The sequence below is a fragment of the Mustela erminea genome, chromosome X (genome assembly GCF_009829155.1).
Source record: "Mustela erminea isolate mMusErm1 chromosome X, mMusErm1.Pri, whole genome shotgun sequence".
NCBI classification, from domain to species: domain Eukaryota; kingdom Metazoa; phylum Chordata; class Mammalia; order Carnivora; family Mustelidae; genus Mustela; species Mustela erminea.
In genome coordinates, this window is record NC_045635.1 from 99,921,218 (window position 1) to 99,938,672 (window position 17,455).

General features: G+C 40.7%; 1 protein-coding gene across 5 annotated transcripts in view; it reads right to left on the reverse strand.

Annotated features, from left to right (window-relative positions):
- Window positions 1-17,455, reverse strand: part of NKAP (NFKB activating protein) — a 45,874-nt gene that overhangs the window by 23,886 nt on the left and 4,533 nt on the right. For all 5 annotated transcript variants that reach the window (XM_032330027.1, XM_032330026.1, XM_032330025.1 and 2 more), the window contains exons 3-8: window positions 8,576-8,646; window positions 8,243-8,383; window positions 6,113-6,176; window positions 4,371-4,480; window positions 4,198-4,273; window positions 3,068-3,217 (exon numbers count right to left, since the gene is read on the reverse strand). In XM_032330027.1, the coding sequence (XP_032185918.1) occupies window positions 3,068-3,217; window positions 4,198-4,273; window positions 4,371-4,480; window positions 6,113-6,176; window positions 8,243-8,383; window positions 8,576-8,646 (612 nt within the window). The remainder of the gene's footprint in view (window positions 1-3,067; window positions 3,218-4,197; window positions 4,274-4,370; window positions 4,481-6,112; window positions 6,177-8,242; window positions 8,384-8,575; window positions 8,647-17,455) is intronic.

The following is a 17,455-nucleotide window of genomic DNA, read 5'->3' on the forward strand; positions in this document are numbered from 1 at the left end:
GAGAAAACTCCATGAAACTCTTTTAGGTATATGTAACCCAATCCTACAAAGTCAGTTTGATATAAGGCTTGACCTATGTCTAGAAAAATCGAGAAAGCGGACGGAGTAAGGAAAAGAGGGGAAACTCATGCAAGATTAGTGTGACAGTGGGGGAGCAGCGGGACGGAAGGACAAGGAGAGGACACTGTACTGCTCACTATACAATGAACAGACGGGTTTGTTTAGAACATCAAGTGCTACGTGAACAATGTCGTAAAACATCTATGAACGCGTCTCCTAGTACACAGGAGAAGAGTTCCTCTTGGGTATCTAGGAACAGAGCTGCTGGGACATAAAGCTCACGAACGCTCTACTTTTCAAGATGATGTCAGACTGTTTTCCAGAGTCGTTTACCAATTTATATCACCACTAGCAGTATTTAAGAGATCCTGTAGATTTACATCTTCTCCAATGCTTGCTATTGTTAGAACTCTGAACTTTTGTCCATCAAATAAATGTAAAATGGTATTTTAGCATGTTCTTGATTTCCATTTCCAATGAAAATGAACATCTTTTTATGTATGTGTAGGCCATATATTTTTCTTCTTCTAACAAATGTTTGTTTGTGTCCTTTTCCAATTTTTCCTTTGGGTTTTTTGTAGTATTCTTTAAATACTCTCAATACTAATTGTCAGTTTTAAGATCCTATCCTGGCTTAAAACTTGTCTTTTTCTTATTTTAGATGTCTTCGGATAAACAAAAGTCATTTAACCTAGGCAAATTATCACTATTTTATGATAAGTACATTTTTGGGGATTCTTCCTTAGGAAACACTTTCTTACCCCAAGATCTATTAGGTATCTACTTATACGTTACACTAAGAGTGTTAAAGTTGTTTTTTAACGTTTTATTAAAAAAATTTTTTTAAGTAGGCTCCACTCAGTGTGGGGCTTGAGCTCACAACCCTGAGATGGCCTGGTTTAGTGAGCCAGCCAGGCACCCGCAGTAGCACTGGTTTTTAAATATGACCATGCAGGGTTCTACATTCATCTTTCTCCAAACAGAAAACCAGTTTTGTCCTGCCCCATTTACTGCAGAGTTCCTTCTTTCCCCAGTGATATGACATGCAATCCCTTTCATACAACTAAGTTCACACATGTATGGCTCTGCCCGAGCTTCGTATTTTATCCCACTGAACAAGTCATTTGTTCTCCTATACTTTCTAAAGTTCTGTAAGCTTCATAGTAAGTCTTCATACATGGTAGGCCAAATCTTATCTTCCTGTCCTTCTTCTAAGGTGACAGGGCTATTCTTGGCCTTCTAGTCTAACATAAATTTTAGAACCATCTTATTGGGGCACCTGGATGGCTCAGTCAGTTAAGCATCTGACTTCAGTTCAGATCATGATCCCAGAGTCCTGAGATCAAGTCCCACATTGGGCTCCCTGCTCCACAGAGAGTCTGCTTCTCCCTCTCCCTTTGCTGCTCCCCCTGCTTGTGCTTGCTCTCTGTCAAATAAATAAATAAAATCTTTAAAAAAAGCCCCAAACCACCCTAAGTTTCACAAAAAGCTCTTCTGTGAGTCTGATTGAACTACATTATATACAGACCAATTTGGGGAGAACTGACTTGATATACTGTCTTCCTGTATGAACATGGTATCTCTCCACTTACGCCTTCTTTAATGGCTCTCTTTTTTTTAAAGATTTATTTGAGAGACAGAGAGAGAGTGAGTGGAGAAGGGGCAGAGGGAGAGGGCACGAATCTCAGGCTGAGTGTGGAGATCGACACGGGGCTCAATCTCACCACCCTGAGATCATGACCTGTCCTGAAACCAAGAGTCAGACGCTTAACCAACTGAACCACACAGGCGCCCCTTTAATGTCTCTTAATGTTTTCTAGTTTTCCCTGTAGAGGTCTTGAACATTTCTTGTTAAGACCTATTCCTAAATCCTTCATATTTTCTGATACTATTATAAATGTTGCTTCCTTTTTATTTAATTACATTTCTAACCATTTCCTGGTACACAGAAATCCAACTGATTTTCATGTATTAACCTTATATCCAACCACTTATTAAACCCTCCTATTATTCAGAATCATCTGAAGGTTCCTTAGGATTTTCTATGTAAAAAAAAAATCACATCATTCACAAAAAATGAATTACATCCTCCTTTCCAATGCCTATGACTCTCCTTTCTTTTTGCCTTTTCTTTTAAGATTTTATTTATTTGACAGAGAGATAGAGCCAGAAAGCGCAAGTGGAGGGAATGGCAGAGGGAGAGCACTGAGCAGGGAGCCTGACGCACGGCTCCATCCCAGGACCCCAGGATCATGACCTGAGCTGAAGGCAGACGCTTCACCATCTGAGCCACCCAGGCAGCCCTCATTTTGTTTTGTCTTACTGTGCTGGTCCTCCGAATCCCAACATTCTGGAGGTGCTTCAGGGGATTTGCAAATACCTGCTTCCAACATTATTTTAAAATACTTACTTCCTTTAAATAATTTATAAAGTTTTAAAAAATCCAAAATTCAATTTGATCTTTGTACTGATGTCCTATTAGTTTACTCTCCTCATTCTTCCTGGTACTTTGCTTTTTCCTCCACAATTTTCTCTTCATTTCCCCATGCTGTCATAATCCTTTCCTGCTCTCCATTCTCAGAGTCCACAGAGAATTAGAGTCCAGATTCTCTGCCTCTACAGAGAACTAGAGGCAAACTCCAGAAACAGGAAACACTATCTCATGAAAATGATTTCCTACTACCAGAATGCCATATTCCTTGTGGGGCAGTGATAAATAATTGAATTAACTATATCCTCCAGAAGATAAACTGTAAGTACCAAAATACAAACTAGGACAGGACAACAGAAAGACTGATTCTCTGAAGTTGGGACTTTGAGGCTGAGCTGCACATGGAATTCTAGCCAACCATGTTTGTATCAGTAAAACCAATATTAAACCAAAATTTATACCCTACTTTTCATTAGGAATGATCACTTAATGAAAATCAATTGCCAAAATATAATTCTGGTAGTGAGAAAGGAAAAGATCTAATCATGGAAACTGACCTCGATGCCAATAACTTACCTGCTACCACTCATTACATAACCCGAACATTCAAATGATGCAATTTCTTCACTTGTCAAGCCAATTTCACCTCTTCTTGGGATACGTTTCCCTGCTTTCACATATTCAGCCATAGCTGCACCCTCACCAGGTAACAGCGCATGGCCATAGCTACAAAGTAATTCAGAAAAGGTTCATTATAAAAAGCTCATCATCTAAAGAGAGCACAAAAAGATTTTCTCTCAGAAAACAGCACAAATAATGGCTGCTGAGTGGGAGCATCCTGGGAAGCCCAATGTGAATTACTTTAATTAGTGAACACTGCACTCTGATCTGCATAACAAACCCAGGAATACAGACATGCTTTGGAGGAACAAAAGAACTGATGTGAATGAGTCTAGATTCATGGTTTACGATTATGGATCAATATATCCCTACAGGCACTGCCTTTATGGCTTCTGCCTCCAGTGAATTCCTTTTTCCCTTCAAGAAAAAAAAGAGAGAAATAATCTATCTCAAATTAACATACTTTTTAGAGTTATAACGAGTAATACTACTATACAGTAACAATTACCTATTAACTTTCACTCGAGAGGACTTTAAAAACTACCATCCCTTCCTTCAATTCATTCACTGTATCTTTAATACCTATTAAACTTAAAGCTTGTAACACAAAAATGATCTCTGTTCTTATGGGATTTATATACTGATGGGGACATAACTACAATACAAGGTAGAACATAAAAAACACTCTCAAAAGAAGCAGAAAATACTGTGAGGACTAGAGGATTAGAGAAGGGTAGGAATCCCATATACTTGTGGAGGGAAGGTCCTGGGAATCAGCACATGACCCCTCCTTTTGAAAAGAACTTTGAAAGTTGGTAAGGATTTTAACAGGAAGAAATTGGGAATAGCAAAGAAAAAGGGCAGGGCAAAGAAGGGAGGGCATGCTGGGGGAAGACATAAGGTGAACAAGGCACAATGTGGGCAAGTGCACAGTCAATACAGGAAGCCCTGGTTCAGCTCAGCTGGAAGCTGGCAGGTAAATAAGGGCGTACAGGGCGGGGGATACAGTTGGAAAGGCAAGTTAGGGCCTTTTAGGAAGGAACTTTTAGGAAGGAACTTTAGGTATTTTAAATACAGTTACTTACTTCAAAGGTTTATCATCCTGAGAGGCAAGTGTTTTTGGAGCCTCTGGGCCAATTAAGTCTGAGGGTTCTTCAGGCTCTGCAGGAAAGAGGTTCAGATACAGATTCACATTTTGACTAATCACTTAATTTAATGTTTTATCTGTTGTGAATCAAAGTCTAGCAGAAGAACCTACTTGATCGATCCTTCCAGGGATTCTCCAGAAACTCTTCCTGGGAATCTTTAGAGCTTGAATCACTGGAATCTTTTCTATTCTTCTTAGACTTCTTTTTCTTGTATTTCTTCCTGTAATTATAATTTGATATAAATATACTTAATAGTCCCACATTAAAGGGACTCTCATTTTTTAAGGCAATGAAAGACTGATGAAAATGATTTAAGTTCTCAGCTGATTACAATTTTTAGAGCAGAATTTTAATTAAAAGATTTCAACTTATTTAACCAAATCATGTTTCACTATAAAAACAGATCTCTCAAGGGGACAATGAAATAGTTCTCATGTTGCAGAAAGATAATAAAGCAGTTTAAAAAACAGCTCTTACCAATTTGAGCATCAATAATTTGAAGTGTAATGGGTTAAAATACATCAAATATGTTTGAATCCATGGGTTCATAACAATACGAAAAGAAGTCCAACTCATTATTTTGAAAACTCATAAAACAAAAAAGGTTAAAAAGAAATTATCCTGCCTTCCCTATACAAACTGTTACTTCAGAGCAACCAAACAGTTGATGAGGGTAGGTTTCTCTTATAGAATTATTCTACCCAATAAATGAAGAGAGCAAGCCAGAAAGAAAAAAAAAAAAGAGACAGAGAAAGAGAACCAGAATTAGACTATCACAACTCTGCAACCCCTAATGAAATAAGGGATCTAGGCAATGACCATCCATGGCTATTAACATGGCAAATGGAGACGGCCAGACATTAACTGCCTCCTGACGAAGTACACAGCACCACCTACGCAGTATGTGCACCAAAGACTCAAATCTGAACCTCATCAAGTCTCTAGACCTTACTATCAATATATAGGAAATAGACAAGACAAAGACCATGTTAAAACCACACCATAAAAATACAGTCAGGAGGGGCGCCTGGGTGGCTCAGTGGGTTAAAGCCTCTGCCTTCAGCTCAGATCATGATCCCAGGGTCCTGGGATTAAGCCCCACACTGGGCTCTCTGCTCAGCAGGGAGCCTGCTTCCTCCTCTCTCTCTGTCTGCCTCTCTGCCTACTTGTGATCACTCTCTCTCTCTGTCAAATAAATAAATAAAATCTTTAAAAAAAAATACAGTCAGGAGTGTTTGGCTGGCTCAGACAGTAGAGCACATAACTCTTGCTCCTGGGGTCCTGAGTTCAAGCCCCATATTAGGTGTACAGATAACTTTAAAAAAATCTTTAAAAATAAAGAAATAAAAAATTAAATATAATCAGCAAAATCTATACTGCAGGAAACTCTATATGTAAATGATTTGGTTTCTTTAACAAATAAACTGCAAGAACAAAAATGGAAGGGAAACCAACTAATTTAAAGATATAGGAGACATACCAACCAATCATAATTTATGGGCATTATTTGTATCCAGATTTAAACGAACTGTATAAAAACCTGCTGAGAATTGAGGAATTGTTGCTAAATATCTTAGGCATGATAACAGTATTGTAGTTATGATTTCTTAAAAAGAATGCCTATCTTTTAGAGAAACATGCTGGCTTATGGACAAAATGATATCTGGAATTGGTTTGGAAATAATGGGGGGGCAGTGGAGATTGTCCAAGAGTTGAAATTATTAAGCTGGGTGATGGTTACACAGGGGATCATTACACTATTTTATTGATCATTATTTACTTATTACTTTATCTTATATAATTTTATATATATTTTAACTTTTCCAAAATAAAAATTTAAAAGAAAACTAACGATCTATGTTTCTTCTTCTTTTCCTTTTTCTTGGCTTTCTTTGCTCTTCTTTTTGTATCTTCATCTGGAAATTAAAGCAGATTTTAATTAAAAACAAAAGTTTAATTTTAAAACCCCAGTAATTTTGAGTAAATATCCTACTGCTGGCCTATTTGTTGTTACAGAGAAATTAACCAATTCAAACATTTATTGCTACTCATCAGGGTATGTACTAGGCGCCAGGGACACAGAAATTAAAGTTCTACTAAGTCTTCAGTGATACAGAGTATATTGGGTGAGATAATAGTATGGGTAAGCAGGAAAATGTCCTTGTTTTTTAGAAATGGGCACGGAAATCTTTAGGGTGACAGTGTGATATTGCTAATCTATTTTTAATATCTCAGCAAGAAAAATGATATTTAAAGCAAATGTCAAAATACTAAAAATTGTTAAAATCTAAGTGATATATAGTATAATACTACCCTCCTTACTTTACACTGTTTTGAGCATTTTCACGATGAAAAAAAGAAAAAAACCCTATGTGTTTGGGGCCAGGGACATGCCTTCTAGGAGCTCAGTCTAACAGAGGAGACAGAAGTAAGAGATAAACAGAATCCAGAGTGCTACAGGGAAGCATGGGGTGCTCTGGGCGTACAGAGAAGTCTCATTATCAGGCTGGTTTGGGGACAGTATTTAAAGAATGGTGCCTCTTAAGCTAGTTCTTTTTTAAGATTTTTAAAAATTATTTGAGTGAGAGACAGACAGCACAACAGAGCAAGCAAGCACAGAGCAGCAGGGAAGGGTAGAGGGAGAGGGAGAAGCAGACACCCCACTGAGTAGGGAGCCCAACGTGGGGCTCGATCCCAGGACCCCAGGATCATGACCTGAGCCGCAGGCAGACGCTTGCTTCATTGACAAGCAACCCAGGTGCCCCAAGCTAGTTCTCTTTAAAATCAGTTTTATTACGAAAGTACTGCATGCCCACTGTTGAGGAGAGTAAGCCAAGCCGTATGCAGGGAGAGACTGGCACTGCAGGCAGATGGACTCTGTATCAAGTCACAGAAGCAAGAGAAAGAACATGGAAGACTGAGGAGACAGTCGTTCTCGGGCTAAGAGGATGCTGCAAGAGGGAGACGGCATGTGCGATCAGAGAGGGATCAATCAGGGTCCGAACTTCACCCTGAACACGACAGAGAGCTGCCGAAGGACTTTTAAGTAGGAGACAGATGTGCTCACATCTGTGCTCTCAGAAAGTTCATCAGGGGCACCTGGGTGGCCCCGTCGGCTAAGCGGCTGCCTCTTCATTTCAGCTCAGGTCACGATTTCATGGGCTGCGGGATCCAGCCCTGTTGTCAGGCTCCATGGTCAGTGGGGAGGTCAGCTCCAGATTCTCTCCGTCTGCCCCTCCCTCCCACCTGCACACCTGCACACGCTCTCTAAAATAAATAAATCTTTATTTAAAAAAAAAGATAGTTTACTCTTCCAGCAGTGAGGAAGAAAAGCAACAACAGGAGCCAGGAAACCCCAGTGACATGAGGGGAAAAGACACCTTTATGCAATGTCCCCAGAGGCAGGGGGTCAATCATCCTGTCAATCATCAGCCAGGAGAAGGCACAAAAGGTGGCTTTCTGTGAGGCACCACGCCACTGGGGGGGGGGGGCCCTCCATAAATCAGCTGCCAGCCGGCAGGGGGTCCTCTGCAGTGTGACTTTTGGAAAATGGCACAGAGGTGCCCGCTGAGTGTGAGGACGACACAAGAGAGCTGCTCCCCAGGCCTGAAGCAGCCCCATGGGGCTGGCTCTGCTGCCGCACGTCTCCCAGCCCGACCCCTCCTCGGTTCGGTTTGCCGCCACGACATGCCCTGTACAGCTGGACAACACCCATCTGGGGTCACAGCGCTCGGGTCTGGATCTCAGCTGTGTGAGCCTGAGTGCAGTGTCATAACCTGCTCTGCACCCTGTTTCCCCATCTCTAAGCCACATGTGGACTGAACAGCACTGAGAACACCCAGCGCTTAGCGGGGCTCCTGGCACGGAGACGGCCAGCGCTCAGCACCTCTCGGCTACTGTCCTTAACCTTCCTCTGAAATCAGTTCTACGAAGTAAAACGAGTTTTGAAGCCAGGCTTGCAGAGCGATGCCGGCCTTCTTACCACTGGAGTCTGAGTCAGAGTCAGAGTCACTGTCGCTGTCATCAGAGTACTTCTTGTGTTTTCTTTTAGAGGATTTCTTCTTTCTCTTTTTCTTAGACCTCTCTTTTGAATGATTAGACTTCTTCTTCTTCTTCTTTTCTTCTACATGAAGTACAAATACAAAATTAACTTCTAGGCAAGTATTACGATTATCAATTTTACTGTATCTGAAATACTGAAAAAGAACAGATGACAGGCAACTTGATTTGTAAAAGCAAAGTCTACTGTTTGACTATTTATAAACATTTTTTTCAACTTCTCAATACAGCAGCTCTGTAGTAGTTAAAAAAGTACCTTCTGAAGTAGAAGCTGAACTGGTGCTTTTCTTTGGCTCATCGTCCTCCACTGGTGTGTGTTCATCAGAGCTGAATTTGAAGAAGACGGTTTTAAGAATCAGAAAACTGATAAACCGTGAATCATGGAGTATAAAAATACAGAATCACAAAATTTCAGTAATGACCCTGGTTGTCCAAGAACCATTAAAAGCAAACACTGGAATAACTTTGTAAAGGTACAGTTCAAGAGTGTACCACCTTCAAAATAACGTAATAATCATTTAGATTTGCATTCTTTAGCATTTACAAAACACTATTCAAACTGAAAGCAAAATATAAGATTTTTCAGAATCCACAAGATGAATGTAAGGAAAGATGAAAAAAATAGAGACAGGAAGACCAAAGGAAGATTGCATTTATTGTATGTGTATAAAGGACATACAGTAGAGCAACAACCATTCTGTCCCCATAGCAAGAAGAACTTAACACACTACAATATAAGCAGATTTCATTCTATTATGATAATTCTGAAAATGAGTACTATTAAAATTCTATAATCATTTAGAAGAGGATGGGGAGCCTGGGTGGCTCAGGCGGCTGAATGGCTAAAACTTGGTTTTGGCTCAGGTCATGATCTCAGGGTCCTGGGACTGAGCCCCACATCCAGCTCTGTGCTCAGCGGGGGGTCTTCTCCCTCTCCCTCTGACCCATTTGCTCTCTCTCTTAAAATAAATAAATATTTGGGGCGCCTGGGTGGCTCAGTCAGTTGGGGGTCTGCCTTTGGCTCAGGTCATGATCCTAGAGTCCTGGGATAGAGTCCCACATTCGGCTCTCTGCTTTGCGAGTACCCTGCTTCTCTCTCTCTCTCTCATGAATAAATAAATAAGGGGCGCCTGGGTGGCTTGGTGGGTTGAGCCTCTGCCTTCGGCTCAGGTCATGATTTCAGGGTCCTGGGATCAAGCCTCGAATCGGGCTCTCTGCTCAGCAGGGAGCCTGCTTCACCCCCTCTCTCTGCTTGCCTCTCTGCCTACTTGTGATCTCTGTCAAATGAATGGATAAAATCTTTTAAAAAATGAATAAATAAAATCTTTAAAGAATATATTAAAAAATAGATGAATCTTTTTTTTTTAAGATTTTATTTATTTATTTGACAGAGAGAGAGAGGTCACAAGTAAGCAGAGAGGCAGGCAGAGAGAGAGAGGGAGAAGCAGGCTCCTTGCCGAGCAGAGAGCATGATGCGGGGCTCGATCCCAGGACCCTGAGATCATGACCTGAGCCGAAGGCAGAGGCTTAACCCACTGAGCCACCCAGGTGCCCCCAAAAATAGATGAATCTTATAAAAATAGTTTAGAAGAGGAATTTTCATATCATATAATCTTAATCTGAAGACCACATCTGTAGTAATTTAGATATTGCCCGGAAAATTATTTGTAGTGTTCCTTCCAACTCACTTTTAGTTTAGATTCTTTGATCATTTTCGATGTATCTATAAGAACAAGTTTCAAATAATAATGCTATCACCCTGTCATAAAACACAAGTATACCTGTCAAGCACATTGTTTCAACTCAAAGTAGACTTAGAAATGGAGGAGAGGGAAGAAGAACCTTAGGAACAGCACCAAAGGGAAAAAAGAAAAGAAAAAAAAAAGAATTAGGCTGTCAGATACTATTTAATACACGAAAACTAACCAGGAGTGCCTGGCTGGCTCAGCTGGTGGAGCTTGAGACTCTTGATTGTGGGGCTGTAAGTCTGAGCCCCATGCTGGGCATATAGATTATTTAAAAAGAAAATCTTAAAAAAAAAAAAAGAAAAGAAAACTAAACAAAACTGTATTGATATATTCATTTTTTTTAAATCCCTGTGGGAACAGACTAGAAAGCCCAAAAATAAACCCATGCATATATGGGCAATTAATCTATGACAAAGTAGTAACAATATACAGTGAGTAAGAACACCCTCTTTATTAAATGGTGCCGGGAGAACTGGACAGCCACATACAGAAGTATGGACCTGAGCCACTATCTTACACCATACACATAAATTAACTCAAAATGGACTAAAGACTTGAAAACAAAAATTTACCTAGAAGAAAACATAGGCAGTTAGCTCCCTCACCTCCTTGTGGGAGTTGTGCAATGGTTTTCACATTTTTTTTTTTTTTGGTTTTCACATTTTTAAAAAAAGATTTTATTTATCTGTTTGAGAGAGTGAGCAAGAGAGAGCACAAGTAGGGTAAGTGGCAGAGGGAAGGGGAGAAGCAGACTCTCCCGCTGAGCAGGGAGCCTGACGCAGGCTCAAGCCCAAGACCCTGGGATCATGACCTGAACCGGAAGGGAGGTGTTTGACTGACTGAGCCACCCAGATGCCCTGGTTTTTATATTTCCCGATAAGAACAAAGGTAACAGGGGCACCTGGGTGACTCAGTGGGTTAAGCGTCTCCCTTCAGCTCAGGTCATGATCTCAGCGTCCTGGGATTGAGCCCCAAAACAGGATCTCCACTCAGTGGGGAGCCTGCTTCCCCCCCACTCCCACCTGCCTCTCTGCCTAATTGTGATCTCTGTCAATTAAATAAATAAAATCTTAAAAAAAAAAAAAAGAACAAAGGTAACAGGGGCTCATAGGTGGCTCCATCAGTTAAGCATCCAATTCTTGATTTTGGCTCAGGTCATGATCCCAGAGTTGTGAGACCAAGTCTGCTTTGAGCTCTGTGCTGAGTGTGAAGCCTACTTAAGATTCTCTCTCTTCCTCTGCCCCCCAACCTTCACCTCACGCACACATGCTCTCTCTCTCTTAAAAAAAAAAAAAAGGCAGAGTATCTGAATAGATGTTTTCCAAAAAACATATAAATGGGTAACCAGTAAATGTAAAAATGTTCAATATTACTAATCATCAGGGAAATATAAATCAAAATAAAAAATCAAGGGGCGCCTGGGTGGCTCAGTGGGTTAAGCCTTTGCCTCCAGATCAGGTCATGATCTCAGGGTCCTGCGATCAAGCCCCGCAACATGCTCTCTGCTCAGCAGGGAGTCTGGTTCCTCCTCTCTCTGTGCCTGCCTCTCTGCTTGTGATCTCTGTCAAATAAATAAAATCTTTAAAAAAAAATCGGTAACACCTCACCTGTTAGAATGGCCATACTTGAAAAGACAAGAAATAACAAGTGTTGGTGATGATGTGTGACAGGGAACCCTTGCACACTGTAGGTGGGAATGTAAATTGGTATAGCCACTACGGAAAACAGTATGGAGCTTCCTTAAAAACTAAAAATAAAACCACCAAATGATCCATTAATTCCACTTCTGGGTATTTATCCAAAGAAAACAAAAACAGCAACTTGAAGTTATATGTACTCCCATGTTCACTGCACATTACTTACAATAACCAAGACATGAAAACAACCCAAATGTCTATGGAAGGATATAGAGATGAGGAAAATGTAGTACAGGAGAGGGTACCAACACGGTGGAGTAGGCAATTCCTGAGCTCACCTCCTTCCACAGACACACCAAAACCTACCACTACATACAGAACTGTCTCTGAGAATGAACTGAAGACTAGCAGAACAGATCATATGCAACGAAGGATATAAAGAAAAAGCCACACTGACAAAGGTAGAAGGAGAAGAGACACAGTCTGGTTAGGACCCACACCCTCGGCATGGCGACCAGCAGCGGAAGGGATATCATAACTGTGGAGTCCCTCACTGAGAAATAAGAGATCTCTGTTCCACACCAGCCTCCAGAGCCTGAGGGACCTGTACCAGAAAGACAAGCACCCATAATGTCTGGCGTTGAACACAAGTGAGGCTTATGTCTGGGAGAGCCAAAGGACAGTGGGAAACTGAGACTTCCCCTTAAAGGGCATGCCAGTGCAGAGGCATTAGTTTGAAAAGCACCTAGGTTAGAGGTGAAGGAGAGATCCAAAGAGACTAAGCTTAGGGTGTGTGTGGAGAAGCAGGGATCTGTCTAAACATTCTCCAGAGAAAAGTATTGGCGGGACCCATTTTCTTTTAACTTCCCTTCCATCTAGCTGGTCCAGCGCTGGCGGGTGCCATTTCTGACACTCTCCATCTCCTGTGCTAGTAGTACTGGCACAGCCCAAGCAGACTCGCTCCACCCAACCCACCTGCCCTGGCCTGGCACTCCTCTCTAGCAGCTCTGTATCCATCATACCAGCAGGAATCCTCAGCCAGGACCAGCAGACCTTCCACCCAAGGGCTCCTCCAGGGCTCCTGCCCTGGAGGCTCAATCTGACATACTAGAGTGCCTGCATCAGTTGAAGCTAGACCTTGCAGCCAGCTGCACTGAAAGCCTGCTCTATTCAGCAGTGTTCATGCCTCTCACAAGCAAGCCTTACAGCCAGCTGTGTCAAGAACTGACCCCACACACCAGCATGCCCACAACAGTCGCAACCAGGCCTGTCAATGAGACAGGCCAGAAGTCTGCCCCACTCACCAGCATCCACAAAGTAGTCATAGCCAGGCCTAGCAGACAGCTGCACCAGGAAACAGCGCCACATACCAGTCTATACCAGTCTACACAAATTATGACCAGCCACAAGAGGGAGCACAACACGGCCTACATAGGAGACACTCCTGGGCTACCTGGCTTGGGTGACCAGGGGGGTTTGTGCTACTGAGCCCCACAGACACCTTTGGCTAAAGCCTCTCCTCCAAGTCTGGGACAACAGCTCTTCTACCTGAAACAGAAACAAACACTGTGACGCAAATGAGACAAAACAGTATGTCCCAAGTGGAAGAAGACAACAAAACCTCAGAAAAAGAACTAAACAAGACGCAGATCTAGCAGATGGCATTCAAACTAATGGCCATAAAGATGCTCCCTCAACTCTACTGAAGAATGGATGAACACAGTGAGAACTTCAACAAAGAGAGAGAAAATATTTTTTAAACCAATCAGAGCCAAAGAACACAATAACTGAAATGAAGAATAAAGGGCATCAACAGCAGATTACAAGATGCAGAAGAACAGATTAACAATCTGGAAGACAGAATAGGAGAAACCACTGAATCTGAAGAGCAAAAAGCAAAAGAACTGAATAAAATGAGGTTAAGTTTAAGGGACCTCTGGGGTAATAGCAAGTATACTAACAGTCATACTATGGGGGTCCCAGAAGGAGAAGAGAGAGAAAAGGACAGAAAGTTTATGTGAAAAAATAATAGCTGAAAAATTCCCTAACGTGGGGAAGAAAAGACATCCAAGTCTAGAAAGCAAACACCCCCAAATGAGATGAACCCAAAGAAACCAAGACATATTATAATAAAAGTGTCAACAGTTAGAGATAAAGAATCTTAAAAGCAGCAAAAGGAAAACAACTAGTTGCATACCAGGGAACCCTAAATCTATAAACTGGTTTTTCAGCAGAAACTTTATTTTTTTTTAAAGATTTTATTTATTTATCAGAGAGAGAGAGGGGGAGAGAGCGAGCACAGGCAGACAGAATGGCAGGCAGAGGCAGAGGGAGAAGCAGGCTCCCCGCTGAGCAAGGAGCCCGATGTGGGACTCGATCCCAGGACGCTGGGATCATGACCTGAGCCGAAGGCAGCTGCTTAACCAACTGAGCCACCCAGGCGTCCCTCAGCAGAAACTTTATAGGTCAGAAGAGAACAGCATGATATACGCGAAGTGCTAAAAGGAAAAAAACTTACAAGCAAGATTACTCTACCCAGCAAGGTCATCTCTCAGAAGCAAAAGAGAAACAAGGAGTTTCTCAGATAATCATAAGCTAAAGGAGCTCATCAATACCAAACCAGCCTTACAAGAAATATTAAAGGGACTTAATTTTAAGTAGAAAAGACAAATCATAACTACAACTAAGAAAATTATAAAAGGAGGGGCACCTGGCTGGCTCAGTCAGTGGAGTACATGACTCTTGATCCTGGGGTTGTGAGTCTGAGCTCCATGTTGGGTGTAGAGATTACTTATTAATAAATTCTTTTAAAAAACGAAAAATCATTAAAGTTAAAATCTCACTGGTAAAGGTAAACATAGAGTAAAGGTAGTAGATCGACCACCTACATAGCTAGGATGAAGGTTAAAAAACAAAAGCAGCAAAATCAGACCCACAATAATTACTCAATGGAAACATAAAATAGTAAGATGTAAAATGTGATGTCAAAAATAAAACACAGTGGGGGGATGTAGTGTTTTTAGAATGCATCTGAACTTCAGTGGGCATTAACTTAAAATAGATTGCTATATACGTAAGATGTTATATATGAACCTCATGGTAACCACTGACCAAATACCTGTAACAGATAAACAAAAAATAAAAGAATACAAACATAACACTAAGGAAAGTCACCAAATCTCAAGGGAAGAGAGCAAGAGAAGAATGGAACAGAGAAGACTTCCAAAAACAGAAAGGGTGCCTGGGTGGCTCAGCTGGTTAAGTGTCTGCCTCCGGCTCAGGTTAAAATCCCAGGATTCTGGGATCAAGTCCCACATCTGGCTCCTTGCTCAGGAGGGAGACTGCTTCTCCCTCTGCCTGCTGCTCCCCGCTTGTGTGCTCTCTCTCTCTCTGACAAATAAATCTTTAAAAAAATCAGAAAAAAAATCAACAAAATGGCAACAAGTCCATACTTATCAATAGGTTTTTTTAAATAATTACTTTAAATGTAAACTAAGTGCTCCAATCAAAACACACACAGTAGCTGAATAGATTAAAAAAAAAATACCAAATACCAAAAAAAAACCCCAAACCAAAACAACTGTTTAAAAAAAACAATATGCTGCCTATAAGAGACTCACTTCAGACACAGACTAAAACTGAAGGGATGGAAAAAGATATCCTATGCAAATGAAAACAAACAAAAAGCTGGGGTAGCAATACTTATATCATACAAAACATTCTAGAAAACAAAGCCTGTATCAAGACATGAAGGACATTATAGATGATAAAGGGATTAATCCAACAAGATGATATAACATTTGTAAATACCTATGCACCCAACACAGGAGCGCCTTAATACATAAATCAAGTATTAACAGACATGAAGGGAGAAATTGACAATAATACAATAACAGTAAGAGACCTTAACACCCCACTTACATGAATGGATAGATCATTCAGACAGAAAATCAATAAGGAAACAGTAGCCTTGACCAACACATTAGACCAGATAGACTTAACAGATATACACAGAACATTTTATCCAAAACCAGCAGAATACACATTCTTTTCAAGTGCACATGAAATGTGCTCCAGGACTGATCCCATGTTAGGCCACAAGACAAGTCTCGATAAATTTAAGAAGATTGAAACTGTATCAAGCATCTTTTCAGACTACAATAGTATGAAATTAGAAATCAATTACAAGAAAATTAGAAATCAATTACAAGAAAACTAGAAAAACACAAACACATAAAGGCATAACAACATGGAATTAAACAACCAATGGATGGGTGCCTTGGTGGTACAGTCGGTTAAATGTCTGACTCTTGGTTTCAACTCAGGTCATGATCTCAAGAGTCATGAGATCAAGCCCCATGTCAGGCTCTCTACTCAACATGGAGTCTGCTTGAGAGTCTCTCTCCCTCTCCCTCCAACCCTCCAACTTGAGTATGTGCTCTCTCTCTTAAATAAATAAATCTTTAAAAACAACCAACCAACCAATGGGTCAATGAAGAAATCAAAGAGGAAATGAAAAAATACCTTGAGACAAATGAAAATGGAAACACAACAGTACAAAACCTATCAAATGGAGCGAAAGTTCTATGAGGGAAGTTCACAGGCTCCACTAAAGAACCAAGAAAAATCTCAAACAATCTAATATTACAGCTAAAGGAACTAGAAAAAAACAAAGCCCTAAGTTAGTAAAAGGAAGAAAATAATTAAGATCAGAGTGAAAAATAAATGTAAAAGAAACTAAAAAGACAACAAAGGATCAGTGAAATTAAGAGTTGGGGGCGCCTGGGTGGCTCAGTCAGTAAAGCATCTGCCTTCAGCTCAGGTCATGATGCTCAGGTCCTCGGATGGAGTCCTGTATCAGGCTCCCTGCTCAGTGGGGAGCCTGCTTCTCCCTTTGCCTCTAACCCTCCCCGCCTCTGCTCATGCATGCTCTCTCTCACTTGCTCTCAAACAAATAACTTTAAAAAAAAGAAACTAAGAGTTAGTTCTTTGAAAAGATAAGATTAAAAAAAAAAAACTTTAACTGGATTCATCAAGAAAAAAAGAGAGTGCCCATATAAATAAAATCAGAAGTGAAAGGGGAAAGTTATATCCAATACTACAGAAATTGAAAAAAACTGTAAGCAACTACTAAGAACAATTATGTGCCAACAAATGGAACAACTGAGAAGAAATGGATAAATTCCTAGAAACAACAATCATCTAAATCAGGAAGATTACAATACAGACTGATTACTACTAATAAAATTGACTCAGTAATCAAAAAATTCCCTACAAAAGAAACTCCAGGACCAGACGGTTTCACAGGTAAATTCTACCAAATATTTAATGAGTTAAGACCTGTACTTCTTTTTTTTTTTTTAAAGATTTTATTTATTTATTTGACAGATAGAGATCACAAGTAGGCAGAGAGGCAGCCAGAGAGAGAGAGGAGGAAGCAGGCTCCCTGCTGAGCAGAGAGCCCGATGTGGGACTCGATCCCAGGACCCTGAGATCATGACCTGAGCCGAAGGCAGCGGCTTAACCCACTGAGCCACCCAGGCGCCCAAGACCTGTACTTCTTAAACAATTCCAAAAAACTGAAGAAAGAACAAGTTCACTCTATGGGGCCAGCATTACCCTGATACCAAAACCAAAGACACCACAAATAAAAAAAATTATAAGACAATATTCCTGATGTGTGTAGATGTAAAAATCTGCAACAAAATATTAGCAAATCAAATTTTATACTATATTAAAAAGATCATATAC